At 39.0% G+C, this 16,210-nt stretch overlaps 1 protein-coding gene across 1 annotated transcript in view; it reads left to right on the top strand.

Moving 5' to 3' along the window:
- vwa5b1 (von Willebrand factor A domain containing 5B1) overlaps window positions 1-12,334 on the top strand; it is a gene marked incomplete at both ends in the record, with an annotated part of 28,548 nt that extends 16,214 nt beyond the window's left edge. Inside the window, 11 exons of the mRNA XM_080497163.1 lie at window positions 160-345; window positions 717-918; window positions 2,666-2,862; window positions 3,674-3,923; window positions 4,459-4,752; window positions 5,700-5,837; window positions 7,014-7,148; window positions 7,646-7,717; window positions 8,172-8,241; window positions 9,850-9,973; window positions 11,675-12,334. Coding sequence (XP_080353289.1) covers window positions 160-345; window positions 717-918; window positions 2,666-2,862; window positions 3,674-3,923; window positions 4,459-4,752; window positions 5,700-5,837; window positions 7,014-7,148; window positions 7,646-7,717; window positions 8,172-8,241; window positions 9,850-9,973; window positions 11,675-12,334 — 2,328 coding nt within the window. The remainder of the gene's footprint in view (window positions 1-159; window positions 346-716; window positions 919-2,665; window positions 2,863-3,673; window positions 3,924-4,458; window positions 4,753-5,699; window positions 5,838-7,013; window positions 7,149-7,645; window positions 7,718-8,171; window positions 8,242-9,849; window positions 9,974-11,674) is intronic.
- Between the last annotated feature and the right edge of the window lie 3,876 nt (window positions 12,335-16,210).

The following is a 16,210-nucleotide window of genomic DNA, read 5'->3' as shown; positions in this document are numbered from 1 at the left end:
AAAACCACTGGAGAGCCATTATGCAGAGGCTTCAAAAGACTCAGTTGCCTGTCATGGATACTAATTATAAAATCATTTTTCAAAACTGCCACTCAATCTAAATATACTCTCAGAGGGGCTGTGTTTTATATTTAAAAAATATTTTTATTCCACCCACAGATGATAAAATCCCTGAAAAAGACCATGGCTCCAGTCCTCAGTGACATTTCTATTGAGTGGCTCTTTCCGGAAACCAAAGAAGTGCTGCTGTCCCCTGTGGGCAACACCTTCCTGTTTCCAGGGGACAGTCTGATTGGTTACAGCGTGGTTTGTGACACAACCCGTTACCACGCCAACCCCAAATCTGTAAGACACCTGCATGCATATTGACTTTATATGTTTTGATCACTTCATAAAACTACAGTCTGACTAAACTGTGTGGTTTCATTTGATGTTGACCTTGGTAAATAATTTATGCATCTCACTTTACTGCTTTTTGCAAAAGGTATTTGGATGGATGGATGTATGGAATGGATGTATGGAATGGATGGAATGGAATGGAAAGATTAATATTTACAATTTGAGTGTGTATGCAGCATGTCTGAATGTTTTTTATAAAAAACATGGAGCCTTTTAAGGCTGTTGTAAAAAGAAGGTAAATCAGAATGAGCTTTTTTCCTCCCACTTTATGAATGAGTTGTCCTGGAAGCAGTTGTATCACCTATTGAACTCAACAGGATAAGAGGAGGCGCTACAGCATGATGCGCTCCATTGAGTCAGCCAGCTCGGTGTTTTATCACTCCCAAGAAGAGGATCCGGTGAAGGCGGGTGTGGACAGTCAGGGGTCCCACAAGGAGGCTTCTTCCGGGACCCAGAGTGACTTCTGCCAGGACTCCATGGCAGACTGCAGCCCTCTGACTGCAGAGCACGATGCCATTGGTAAGAGAACCATTTGATGATTTTACAGCTAAATAAAATAATCACAAATAACTTCAAAAGTGGCTGAGATATATACCTGAGTTTGTGGTGCACTTGTGGAAACTCCAGTGATTTAACATATTGTTGATTTATTAATAGTATTGATTACAAAAATAAAATCTTAACAGCAGATGGACAAAATACTGCTCATATGTGGTGATCATTTCAGTCAGATTATACATTCACGCTAATATTACTTCAGAAACTGACAGATACAGAAATCAACATGTACAAGCAACATAATTATCTTATGCTGCTCATGCTGCTTTTCACAGATGACAGGTTGTTAATGAAATTTCCCAACAATTAGCACATTTAGGTCTGTTGAGTATCAGCAAGGTTACGCTCTGCATTATGTATGATAAAATGTGAGGAGCCAAATTAAACTTAATTTGTTCCAAAAATCACTGGCACATTTGTGCCACCAACCTCCACTTTGACGAAGCTGTTTGATACAGTGGCTTATATATTTGCACCAAAGCTAATCTACTGGCCTTGATTTGGTGTTTAAACAGGCTGAGATCAATATGTAATATGTGTCTGAATCAATAGTGCATTCACTCCAGTTAAAAATTCTGAACTCTTTAAACTGAGAAAGTCCCAATTTCCAGAGTGAGCCAACTGGTTAAACCTATCAAAAAGCTGTAGATAAATGATAAACAATCTTGTTACTTCTATCAGAAACCAACATGAGGGAGAAGCGATGCTCGTAAGGTTAAGGTTGGTAATATTTATTCACTTCTATTATGTACAGGTTAGTGAGACGTCCTATTAGTTTCTTGATGCCCCTCAAAACTCCCCATTTCCACAGTCAGATTACAGCACACAGCAATACAGCATTCAGATGTAATTTTCCCACTTCCCAGTCACTCATGGAATCACATTGCAAATATATAAAGTAGCTTTAAAAAAAAAAAAGAAGCTAATCAATTGACTTCACAATTTATGATTTTGAATTTTTTGGGGTCTTTTGAGTGTAGCTTTGACTTCTTATATGTCAAAGACTCATTTGGTCACCAGTACGTCACAGAAAAGCAAAAAGACACACATTCACACATACAATAGTGAATTTATTGGGAACTATTACCCTCACACCCTTTTGACTGTGGGAGGGGAGAACATGCTACACAGAAAGACCCTAAACTGGACTTGAATAATTTTGCTGTCAGGTGAATGCGCCAACCACTGAGTTCTAACTAAGTTTGACTAGTGCAATCACCAACATTGGTTTATGTCATCAGCAAAAATAGTATAGTGATGATGTCTTGCATGATCCATCTACCTTCGATGCTCCAGGCTATTACAAAAGATTTACATTAACCTATTGAAATCTTTCAATCACAAGATTGGTGGCTCGATTTCCTATTTTGGCTTCAAATTACTTGAGAGCATTGAAAGGTCATCAGGACTGGAACCAAACCAGTGTTAACCCCTGCACCACTGGACAGGGATTGGCATGCTAATCTTGATCATGTTACCACCATAAACCTGTGAAATGAATAAATTGTAAAAAAAAATTTTTAATAACATGTTTAAACTTCATAAGCCTCTATTTGTATTTGATTTTAGAATTCTGAAATGAAGCTGTTTTTACATTAGAGATTCTTTTCTTTTCAAGATATTTTCTGTGACAAGACAACCGTGTGCATCTCGATGTCCCAAACTGTCACAGGCTAACAGAGTGTTTTATTTATCTACGAAACATCAGGTTTAGACAGGACGTCACCAAGAAGACGTGCATACAGTACCAACCAGATAACTGAATACAACCCTGCCAAGAAGGTCTACACTCCCAGCGACCCCAGCTCCGTGGTGCACAAGAATCCACTGAGGAGGGCCAAAGTCCAGGAGCTGATAGGCCAGATGAGCCCCGAACACGAGGCTCAGTGGAAGACTGACTACCAGGTCTGATTCTACTCAGAGATTAAATAGGCTGGGGAGAAATATGCTGTGACTCACATTGTTGTTTTTTTTTCAAACATGAAAAATGATGAATTATTACCACAAATATATTTGCATTCACACTCAGTTGATTAAATAATTGTCTGACCCTTGTCTGGACTGGAAAATAATCAAGAACACAGTAATGTGCCCTCCCCAGTAATGAAGGGCAGCAGTTATGAATGACAATTGAGTCATAAGATTACTCGCGGGAGCATGTTAGTATAACTAAACAAGATTCACTGGACTGGCAAGAAGTGATGCCTTCTCTTGAAAATGCATTTGCAGATACATTACAGCCTAGGGGAATGCAGCATTTCTTTCATTTAAGAATTATAGACATTATGACACCCCAAAAGACTTTAACACCGCTCTTCATTTCAAAACAGTACACACCCATTTCTTTTGGATATGAGTTTCCTGATAAAAGTAAGAGAACTGGATTCATCATTGTGGATTTGAAAAAATAAATACATATGTGATTAACATTTTTTCTTTATTTCCTCATTATATGGACATTCCCTACACAGGGAAATGGATCTCCAGACTAATTGAAAATCTAAATAAATTTCTTAGTTGCAGCCATGGGTGCAAGAAATTGCTTGATTTACATAGTCCTCGTGTCATTAATCACTCTTAAGTACCATGAAATCTGAGCCTCAGCGAGGTCGGAAATAACCATAATTATAATCAGAGGGCCCATATCTTATTGAAATCCATGATAACAGCAGAATATTTGGTGTTAAAACAGACTCTTTTTTTTTTTTTTTTTCAGCCACAGCTCGCAAGCCTGTGTGCCGCCTCTTCCAGAGGGCGAGCGGCCAGCTGCCACAGATCGCTCCCTCAGCAGGAGCAGCTTCTGCAGCAGGAGGCCGACTTGGACCACCACTTCCATCACCAGCCAGAGAACAATACGCCCCTCTGTGACGGCGGCACGGTGCCTGTGGCCCGCAGCACTGCTGGGGATGACAGATCCAGATCCACATCCACAGACAGCCCATCTGTCAGCAGTGTTGGAGACACAGGTGAGGGAACAAACTGGATTTGGAATGCAAATGTGTTAATTCATATTTGAACTGTCCAGATAACAGATCTTTGAACACATTTAGTGGGATGATATGGATAGTTTGTTGAGATTTCTTTTAACTGATGGAAGTGGAATTTACTCACTTGTTTTACTTCAGAATATCTTTCCATTGCCTCTTTCATGGCATATGTTACTATGACGCTAAAGTAGTCAAAATGTCGACATTTTGTGGGTCTGTCTAATGTCTGACTTACTTCAGTTGAAGTTACAACTTGGAAAAACAAACAGAAAAGTTTGTCCAGTGCCATTTTTTAAGCACTTTTACTGCAATAACACTCTGTGGACAAAGCAGAAAATATAAATTGGCAGTATTAAAAAAACAAAACAAAACCTGCTAAGAGAGGAACAATTTAACTCAAGACCTTTTCCAAGTGAACTTTTAAGCAATAACCTTCAGAAAAATATAAATAAAACCCAGAGTGTGGGAACTGAATGCCCCTCCACAAATGTTTCCCCACCTGTGATATTTACAGATGGTTACGGACACCAGCTATGTCAAGCAGAAACTCCCCAGGAAGTTCAAACTTCAGATTTAGCCGCCACCAATCAGCACAGAGTTGACTGCAAGGCGGTGGTGAGCGGACTGCTGTGTGGGAAGCCAATGAGGTGGGAGGTGGTGTTTGACATCGAGCCCTTTCTGAACGGCCGGGAAAAGGAGGAAAAAGTTCATGAGGAGCTTTGGAACGAGACCTTCCACCATCTGGCCGGACGCTCCATCATACAGGACTTTGAGCACATGGCCGACAAGGAGTGTGAGATTGAACATGGTGAGTTGTACAGAGATTCACTAATTGAAATAGAACATTTTATTAAAGGCTAGAAATGATGAAGGCTTAAAGAATGGTTTCATTGGCTTTCATTCTTGTGTGGAGGTGGCGCATCTCCAAACAATTGAATATGAGAATTTAATCATGTGTATGTGAGAAATAAGACCAAATCACAAAGCAAAATTTTGTCACAATGTACATTAACATTTATATGTGACTTATGTGCAACCTTGTGAATGCCTTTTATGAAACAATTTTTAGAGAAATTTCTGATCTGAAATCAGCAATATTTCCTTTTTACATTTTTGAGCTTTAATCTCCCCTGCTGATGTTGTTATATATTATATTGTAATGTTTTACTTCATATGACTGGAATTAGCATGTCAGGGGACTGAAGGTAGAAATTAACTCAGGCTATAATGTTGCATATTCCTATGAATGTTTTTATTACTATCACCTGAAGAAATGGAAGAAAACTTTAAAACGAGGGGAAAACCCCCCCAGAAATGAAGGTATATTCAAATGTTTTGAGATACTGTAAGTTTTAAAGGATACATTTTAAAAAGAAGGCTGTAATTGTTTTAGCTTCTGCATTATACACCTACTGTATTTCTGAGCTTTACTGAACCAAAATATGAGGATGAGGATTTTTTTAATGGGACTGCAATTTTTTGGGAAATTGCATAAATTATGTCATTGAATCCACATGTTGCCAATTGAGATTTTGAGCTGTTGTTAATTGGACCCTTTGGATTTATGAAAACTAATTTGCAATTCGTTTCTAAGAGATCAAATTAGCACATTTACTAGAGATGTGATACATGATTGATGCAGGAATTAGAAATATTTGGAATTACATTCATTGAGTATCTTGCGGTCCAGTTAAATATTATGCATGTCTATAGTCTGCTGTATTATCCCACTTTTGTCCCTCTTGTGATTTTCAGGGTCTGGCAGGAAGTACCAGTTATATGCTATTCACACCAGCAAAGCCTGTAATATACTGAGCAAATTCACAGCCTTTGTTCCCATCGACCTTGACACTAATGAGTATTTGCAGACATGTATTGAGTACTTAAACCCCGGTAAGTGGAAATACCTTGACTGTCAACATTTTTTTCCCACTTCTCTTTTTGTGTGTGCCCTGTGCACAGTGTAAACAAACTGGAGAAACTTCTTATTGCTGTTGAAGATTAGACGTTCAATGTAGTTGAAGTGACAGACATCGCTCTCATGTCTGTTTGTGTTGAAGCTCAGCTGCATGACATCTGCTTCTCTGTCTGGTACTTACCCATAATGGTGACTGTAAATGCATTTAAGGTTTTTCAAAAGGCTCTGTCAGCACAGTGCATTATGTTATGGATTTCAATTATTCACAAAGTGTTTAAGTGAACAAGTCTTCAATTTGACACACACAAAAGGCAAGTAAAATAGACAGCATTGCTTTGTCTAAAAATTTAATAATGTGGCTGAGGAGCTAACCAAAGCTTTCTTTTAAAATCTTTAGGGCTTTAAAAAGTCAACAATTTCTGATTTGTGCATTTAAAATGTAAACATTTTCATCATTTTAATTCACGTTAAGCTTTTGCACCACTTTAGTCTCTGCAACTCTATATAGTAGAGTCATGATTACTCAATGAAAAAGTTTAAAACATTCAAACCCTCAAACATGACTACATATATTTATGTGTATTTATGCGCCACCAGCAATTTATAGATATTCCTTTCGTAAACAATCAATTATTTTATTGAAACATGTATTTTTAGAAGTACATTTATTGAAATTGTAGCTGACACCAATTTAATTAAAATAGAAAATAACCTTTAGTGCAAAACCATTAGTGTAAGAGTTACACTTACAGACTGTTTAAAACAAATGAAAGGCCTCTACCTAGCAAAATCAGCATGATATTTTTTTTTATTACAGACAGCTGTTATATCATAGAATGTGAAAAATGTTAGGAAGTCTCACATTCACAAAAAAAGTCAATATTTGGTGTGAGACAATGCATCTGTGGTGCTCGACCCCATCTCTGTGTGTCAGTGTGTCTTCAGGCAAGACACTGAACCCCTGGGAGTTTTAACAGTTGCCACCATTGATGTGAATGTGAGAAGACTTCTGAGGCAGTAAAACTGCACCAAATAAATATATATGTGAATTTACTATTTAATGTAATATACTGTGATTTTAGAACCATGTCTCACTTGTTTAGGTACAAAGCCAATCAATTTGTTCTAAGACTAAGTTTGTGTTGCCTCAGTTGAAGGTCTGAAGAGAGGATCACACTCCAGGTCTCGTTCGGGGAGCAGAAAGAACAGAGGTTACTCCATCGGGCTGGGTCGCTCTCAATCAGGCGGCATGTCGGAGGAAGTTGAAGATGTCATGCTGCCCAACAGTAAGCTCAGTCTCCAAGCTAAAGAAGCCTCATAACAGTGGGGAAAAAATGAGAAATGCAATAATTATAGCTTAAAGTAAAAATATTCCACTGTGGATAATTGGTCGTTGGATTTATGTATTTATATTCGTTTCAACTTGTGGTTTGTTTACATGGAAAGGTTGCAGTCGTGCGTCATCACCTCTGGAAGCTGTGACATTCTCGACTTTCAGAAAGAAGTGGGCTGTTTTACCTTAAAAATACTTCTGCAAAAGGCCACAACATTTTAAGCTGGTTTTCAGTCGTGGCATAGCAACTGCAGGAACTAATTCAAACACACCGAATCGGCATCTTCTAGATACAAAAGAAGGCTGCCCGAGGGGCAGGAATCTTGATGAGTCGCAGCAGACACTCCTGTTGTGTTTCCTAATAGAAAAAAAAAATGTCTTGTGAGGTTTTGGGAACAAAAGAAACAACAAATTGAGGTCCTTCAAACTGTGCTTTGATCATTGCCTCAGATGGAGACGATGGTGTTTCTCCGTGCAGCACCCCCTCCTCCTCCGGCTGGGAGAAATGTACCTTTGCGGAAGGTGAGTGTAACACCATCAGCCGGTACATTTGTTGTGTCTCTTCTACAATTTTACCCCACAACCTTCAGCATTAACCGTAGTGCTGGCTGCCGCCCCCCCCCCCCCCCCCCCAACCTAGCTGCATTATCTCGAACGTGTAACAAGAGATTATTGACATTTTAGTGTCTATTTCTATAAGTGATGACAGAAGTCCAAACTCTGTCCGGGGCATTGAGCTCGTGATGAAGGCACTGCTGCAAACAGAAAGAGGATTCACCCAGAGAGAGGCGACAGCTGTGGGGTTATAGGTCTCCCGCTGTCACTGTTACATGTTCGGCGAGCGTTTCACCTCTTTAATATGTAGCACCAGGTCTGTGTCAATGTGAGGAATTGAATAGCAAGGTGATGGCCCGTGCCGCTGCTTCATTTCACTCTTGTCTGATACCGCTTCTGTCTCTGCCTTTCTGTCTCCAAGTCTCCCAGAGGAGTCCATCTGTGACCTCTGACCAGTCACAGAAATCGGTGGAGAGCCTTTTTTCTGCCAGGTGGGTGATTGGAGGCTTGCTGGGAGCATAGTTATATTGTAGCTGTGATGCTTCTCCTTCAGCAAACATGGGGACTTCTTTGTTATTCCATGCTGCCTCGCGGGGGCAGAATACATTGAAAGGTTTCATCTGTTAGCTGATTGTGACCCTTTGAACATGCTGTCTGGAGGTTAATGCATCAAGACAAAGCGAGAGCCATCTGCACTGGATGAGAAGAAGCTCATACAGGAAGGGAAATACTTGATTTAAAGAAGGGACCATGATTTTTTTTTTTTTAAAAGGAGTGAGTATTGGCATATATACGTTCTCTCCTGGAGGACTTTTTGTGGTGCGATGCACTTGTGTGCATATAATCAAGTGAGGGAAATAGCAAGAAGGAGAGAGAAAAGCTCAAGTCTCGTTCATACGACCAAACATGATGTGTATAGAATCACAGGAGTGCCAAAATGAAAATGAAATAAAAGTGGAAATATAAAGAGAATCATTAATACAGAAAATATACAAAGCTAGTCATATTCTTTTTCTATCTTGATTTGTTTATTCCATTTTGTCAATGCTTCTCCTCTTTTGTCTTTGTCTTTTCCATTTGCTTTTTGTCATTGCATTTACTCGATGAGTCAAGCCGTCTGGAAAAGACAAAAGCAATACAATGCAAATCAGCAAATTCAAAGGGTCACAATCAGCTAACAGATGAAGGCTTTCAGTGCATTCTGGCCCTGAGATCAATTGTAGATTATGTTACTTCATTCAATAGAAGCATCATTTTAAATTTTTCTGGTATGATCAATCAGTATTTTGTACTATTTATTTGTGGAAATCAATAGAATAGTTTGAGTTGGGAATTTAACTGTCTTCACCAAGTCTTACAAATATTTCACAAATTGAAGTGGTTTACAATGTGAAATCATGACAAATGTAATTTATTATGACATATGACAATTTGTGTGCAAATATGGCAAATCTGTCTAATATTTTTGGGCATGTCACAAAATACTGGTCCTATTGGAATCCTTTGGTACCAAATGTCAGGGTAAATTCATCACATATTTACTGATATATTCAAAGTATAGTAATTCTTGGACCATACTATGTCATTAAATATTTGTTCTGATTCATCTGTAAATGCATATGACTATATATGCCTAATTTTATGGAATCCTGATGGCTGGTAATAAAAGGAAATTGTAAAATTTGTGTAAATTCAATGGATTTACCCAAAATTATGTTGTAATTCGTCATTGTTTTAATTAAAACATCTCTACTGAGGTCCTCAGTGAACCCATGACATTTTTGTGAAATCCTCTCAAAATATTTTGGATATCCTCCGGAAACCATGCTTATTCTCCTCAGATAAAATCCATTTAAACCATCTTCAATTCAAAAGTTAATTAGATTCATGTCAGTAAAGTGAATTAGACTAATGGCATTTGCATCTCTACCTCCATACTTCAAGCCTGACATTTTTATCTTGACATTGAGCAAAATGCAGAAAAGAAAGCTTCTTTAATGTCCTGTTAGAAATTGGCTGACTGACTCTTAATTGAGCCGGCTCAATGACATGTTGTGCACCGTGACTGACGCCTGCATTCACCTCCACTCATCCTTCAGGTTGGCCCTCAGCAGGACTCGTCTTCTGACTCGAGCTGCCAAAGGGTTCATGTGTCGATCGCACAGCAAGTCCGGTGATTCAATGGGAGAGAGTGACAATGAAAACAAAGACTACATTCCTCTGGTGGGTCGCGGATCTATATGCATGTGAATGCAATGTCAAACCGCATACACTAAGTTTAACTGGCAGGAGTTTTGCCTGGAGAGGCAGATATGTGAGATTTGGGTGTGTTTGAAAAATAATCAGTAGTATGTGTGAGCTATTTTCAAAAGTCCCCTTGAGTAAGGTTATAATCTGATACATCATAATCCTTTTCTTGACAAATTCATCCAGTTTTGTAAAAAAAAAAAAATGTAAATGAAGTAAAAAAGTAATGCAGGGATAAAACAATGAACATGACATATTTTACAATATATTAACTAAAGCTGATATTCTTTTGCGATGAATTTTCCTTTTTGCTCTCAAAGCTGTTGTGAAGCAAAATACAAATTTGGTCTAGGCAAATAAATCACCAGCACTGGAATAACAGAGCCAAAAACTGTCAGACCTTAATATTACAAAACTAAAACCAGCCTCTCCTTGAACCAAGACTTTGGTTCAAGCATCTGATTATGCAGCGAATGCGACATTGTCCATGTATTAATCATTGATGTCCACATTTACTGAAAAGAAAGTCTCTGTTTGAAATGTATAGCTGCAGAATATAAGATATGTTGAACATCTGCCCAGAAAATGCTTTTTCCTGTCTGTTGACATCCAGGAATCTGTCGAAGGTAGCTCATAGTGAACGAATGATTGGTGCCGCAAAGGATGGGTGTTGTTGAAATATGTAGCACAGTGTAGTTAACAGTGCAGACAGTGACACATGTTCCTCGGGTCATTACAGTACTTCCTCGCCTCTCACTGTCAGCCTGTTGGTGGTGGTAAACTTCAGGGAGGCTTTAAAAAAATCAAAGGCTTTGCAAAAGTTATTATGTGCATGTCAAATCTACATTCTTGTGTTTACTGATTGGTTTGATAATTCTTTCCTTTGTTTTTTTATTTTTTTATTTCTGGACTTGTATACCATGCAAGTATTGGATTGGATCCTGTCCAAATAGATTTGAGATTACCAGGAGAAAAAAAAGTTATTCAATCACAATTTTTTTTTTTTAATTCCCTAATATTTGCAAGGTAATTGGAATACTGAAAACATTTTTGATATCGTTGAAAAGCTTTAAATGTCCTCTGTGGATACCAATATGAGTTATTTCAGTAAGATGCAGTGGGTCAGAGATAGCCAGGTTTACAAATGTCCACCACAGAGGCTACATTTCAACTATTGGTAGTCAGGAAGATATAAGTTGCTGGAGGTTGTTTGCTCACCATCTATGAAGAGAATGCCCACCATATGCCAAAGAAGCATTTCTGGATTGAGGTCAGTGTTTCCACACGATTTGAGAGAAACGAGACCAAAACAGTCAACACTTTTCAAAGATTGATTCAATAATTAGATGAGTACATGCTATACCGAATTAACCTCTAATAATTCCACTTTACTATTGTTTTTCTGCACACATAGTCTCCTCTGTTTCAGCTCCCATTTCTCAGCCAAAAAAGATCTATGAAGAGACTTGTAGTAAGAATAGACATTCAGACACGTGTCGGAAACAATGCAACTGAGACTGCAGAAGATCTCATTTAAGATGAACTACAACCCAGAAACTGTATGATTACAAATAATCTGCAGAAAGATTTTTTTTTTATTGCAATTAGTAAACAAATCAGTGAGTAGGAATGGTCCCAAATCAAACTGACCAACTCCCATTGTTTCTTTATATGTAGGTTTTGTTGCAGCAGGCATGTGGTGCGTTCCCTCTGGATGCAGCTCTGTGCGATGCCATCAATGTGCCCATGAACAAGCTAAAGTGGACGTCCCCCTTCACCAGCCACCGCACGAGTCTGGGCCACCTGTCTCACTCCAGCAGCCGCCGTGCCGACAGTGCCGATGACGGATGCAGATCACCGTTTGACACAGAAACATGTCAGCAGGCCGCAGAGCACGCCACGGGCACTCGCAGCCCTTCTCATCAGTCCAAAAATGCCTGGATGGATGCTGCTCCGTCCTCGTTAGCCAGTCCGTCCACTGTGTCTGAGCCGCCGCTCTCGCCACACTCCCAGGGCGACAGTGCGCGGAGCTCCGGGTCGGGGGGCTCTGATTCGGCGTCGCCCGGCGGCGCGCTGAAAAGGATGATGGATCCAGAAAGCATGCTGTGGGCCACGGCCGTGGCCCTCGCCTGGCTGGAGCACAGCTCCGCCAGCTACTTCATCGAGTGGGAACTGGTAGCCGCAAAAGCCAGCATGTGGCTGAGTGCACAGGACATCCCAGAGGGCCGAGATTTAGCCTCCGTCAAGTCCGCTGCCAATCAGCTCTTCATCATCCTCAGACACTGGGATGAAAACCTGCAACTGAACATGCTCTGTTACAACCCCAACAGCGTCTGAAGTCGTACATCGAAGACAGACTCGGGCCTCTGGAAGTCCTCCCTCCCATATGATACTATGCTAAGTGTGGCTGTACTATTCCCTGTTGAGCAGTTTGTCCTCTGGAGTCTGATTTCGTTGTTGCAGTAGTGAACAATGTGTATCCTATTCTGTTGGTGTGCTGTTCCTCCAAACATATCACAGGTTCTTCAGAGGCACTGTGTGTGAGCTATTACCTCGCTGATGCCATATACAATAGCGGGACCCCCGCGGACCCGGGATTCATCAGCATTATGTGAGTATTCCAAGGAGAAGATTGTTCCTGTTACATTCAGAGCATGCTGGACTATCGGCCATCACCATCTGAAAAAAGCTATTAATGTCATCATATTGATGTTATGAGTAGACTGCTGCAAAACAATGGTGAGAGATTAAAAAGAAAATCACTGTCTCTCATGCTATTTTTACATCTATTTCTGAGTTGATGCTATTCTAAGCACATTTGAGTACTTGCAGTGTTTGTGATAGTTGTTATTTCTGCTGTTTATTTAAAGAAGAGACAAAAAATATGCAAATGGTAAAGAATATATACATTTCATGGGAAAATATGTTGTCAGTGGGAAACTATGAATGTGCATCCCACCAGCATGTCATTTTTGCTTATTACTGAATGATAGATATATTTTTTCACCTATCTGAGTGTACCTGTCTCGGATTGGATGTTTGCTCGTGTTGTTGTCTGATTCAGTTGGTGGAACACGTACATGCAGATTGGCTGCACCAGCAATTTGCAAATATGAGCTTCAAGCTTTTTATTTATTTAAAAGTTTGTATTTATATTTGAGTCTCATTATTAGCCACTTACAGCATGTAACTGCCACATGGAACTGCTGCACAAATAGCTAAACCTAATTATGGTGGTAAATGTAAACATTAAGCATAAAAATGAGAGGAGGGAACATGATTGTTGCTTGAACAGTTCATGCCTCATTTCAAAGACCAAAAGCATTTGCACGACAAGGTTACGTGAACAATTGGTTTTGATGAACCAGCCGCGTGTTTGTAAATGAACTGATCACACCAGCATGCATCTATTTAATAGATTTTCGCCTTAAAATGCACTTAGCTGTAAATCCAATGTACGCTTTTATCTGAGATTTTGCTTGATGGTGGCTGTCCTCATCCTTACACCTGTGAAACCATCAAATAATTTGTGTTTTGGAAATTGGACCAGAAAATGTGAGGCTGGAGGATGCATGCGGCCACATTCAGCTCATATCATATCAAATCTTGTAATAATCAAAATGATGACAAAAGCAAAACAAAACTAACTCACATATTATTTAAGGGTTGCATCATACATTTATTTTAATTGAAGCCATTTCTTTTTATGAATTAGTACAAAAATAATGAGAAATTGATAGTATAATCAGTCATGTAAAAACAACGACACAGCAAATGTCTTCAGCACTTATCTTTTCATTTTGAAAATTGTTTCTTTGAAAAGATATAATTTCTGGAAGCTTTAATGAGATTCCTCTTGAAGGGATGATGCCCATTTCCAGAAAACTGATTCAGAGAAGCAAAGTCATTATTAACTATTAGCATTTTTCAATTGTAAAATCCATAAAAAAAAAAGAAAAAGAAGGTAGAACTTGATTAAAACTCATTTGCAAGCAGCTGGTGGGATCTAATCCTGAGGAAAACACTCAACAATTAAGCAAGTTCAGCTGTTGATCAGCGAGAAAATGCCACTGCCAGAACTCAATGTCACAGCTCATTTACCGCAAGTGCCTAAACAAGGTTTAAAGTCGGTAGAAAATGTCTTTACTGCAGTAACAGGTGGTTCTTTATTCTCATTTCAAAACAAACAGGTACACAGGTTCATAATCATTTGTTTTGCCTTTGAACACATGTTGCAATGATTATCTTGTATCGCATCACAGCATTGCTTTACTCAGGTATTTATTTTCCACTCAGGCTTGAGTTGCATTATGTCCCCCTGCATGAACCAGCGAGTTTATGTGACATTATTTGATAGCTGCCCTCAATGGAGCCAGTAGTGCAGTATTTGAATCTCTCAAATAACAAATACAAATTAGATATAGTCATATTTTTTGTGCTGTAATTGCAGTATTAAGTGCAGCTGTAACTGTAAGAAGTTGTATTTTGTACTGGGTCAGTTGTATAGTGCTGTATCTTTCAACTTGCTGTTTGTGCCTTTAAAAAAAAAAAAAAAAAAAAGATTGTTGGCAGTTTGAGGCTGTTTGGAAGCTTCTGTATTGTCCTTATAACTGTTGATGCTATGAGCAGAGCTGCAGATGTATGTAATAAACTGATTTGACAGCCAGAATTTTGGGTCTAATACTATCATTACTCCATTGCAGTGGTTTTCTTAAGGTATCTACATAAAGGCTTTGCAAGAATACAAACATTTGTTTTCTCTCCCAAGGCTGGGACAAAAGAGTGACGCCATTATTTTCTTGCCGCATCTTTTCAAACCTTTATCTTGACTGACTTTTTTCTCATGTGGCGGTCTCATGTTGTCTCGTGTCTTTTGTGTCTTCTTCCAGGAGTTCTGCTCCTGAGTTTCTATGAAATTTAAGATCCTGAACTGACTTTGCTGATGTTTATGCAACCTAGAGAAAAGTAACAAATGTCTATGTTCTTGCCAAGTTTGGGTTCATTGTAACTATGGGGCTGAGGAGGAGGAGATACAAGAAGGATTTTGTGTGTAATTTGCGAGAAATGTTCGATAACAAATCTTTTAGAAACAAGTTTAAAGAGTAGTTAAAGGCCTCTCCACATGATGACAAGTTTAGTTGTTTCTTTACAGTTTTTTTTTAACGGGATTGGCATTCTATGCACATAAATCCAGTGTCTGTGTGGAACAACACCACTAATTATTATAACCGACTTCCAAAGTGGAGGAATCTGAAAACATTGGCACAGTTTCACCATCTTTTCAGGTGAAAATGCTGAATTGATGTCATCTCTAAATTGCATGCACTAACCCAGCTAGCCCACAACACAATGGCGGATTAACAGGATTGTGTTTGACTTTTAGAACAAGTTTTCACATCTTCTTGTACTTTTTTTTTTTTTTCCATCATCCAGTTTGACCAAAAGCAGAAAGTCTACTTGGTTGTCGGTTCATATAAATGACTCTTTTCTCTTGTGTATCTAGATTGCCATTGTGTATTTCTGTGGCAGTGTTACTGCACCACAACATAATTACAGTGTTTTCAGGTGGTCTTGTGTGCACAGGCACATTACTTGTGGTGGTGGTTTTGTGTGAACTGATGCAAATAGAAACGTTTCCATTGCCAGTGTGTTCAAGGTCTGAGGCGACTGAAGCATCACGGCAATTGGCCTAATACATTGTGGAGGGATTTAAATACTGGAGCACTGCCGAGGCCTTATTCCTCCCTGCTGCTCTATTACATGCACTCGCTTATTGTGCTGTTTCAAACATCACGGCTGTCAATGTTAGACTTCGCTTTGGAGGGAGATTGTTTTCAGCAGGTACGTTATTACAGTCACCCAACTGCATAATTTAAAGAATGATAGTTTATCACTCAAGAAGAAAACTTCTAACCAAATAAATTTACTGACAGGGAAATTTATTTAAATTATATACTGTAGCTATCAATAAATTCATGCACCAGTTACCTCCAGAAGAGAGATTACAGATCTGTGTAGATATGACATCCAGGTGGCAAAAGATCGAGGTGTTTCAAAGAGCACACACATCTATGTTTATCTGTCATGGAGCATGTTGTGACATGACTATTTAAAAAATATATATAATCACCATATAAAAAGTTTGACGCTTGTGCTGTTGCTAAGCTACTGACTCAGGCACATGAAAACATGGCATTTGAACGACGACGCCAA

Source organism: Blennius ocellaris (genome assembly GCF_963422515.1).
Source record: "Blennius ocellaris genome assembly, chromosome: 5".
Classification (NCBI taxonomy): domain Eukaryota; kingdom Metazoa; phylum Chordata; class Actinopteri; order Blenniiformes; family Blenniidae; genus Blennius; species Blennius ocellaris.
This window is presented reverse-complemented; position numbering and strand designations above follow the sequence as displayed.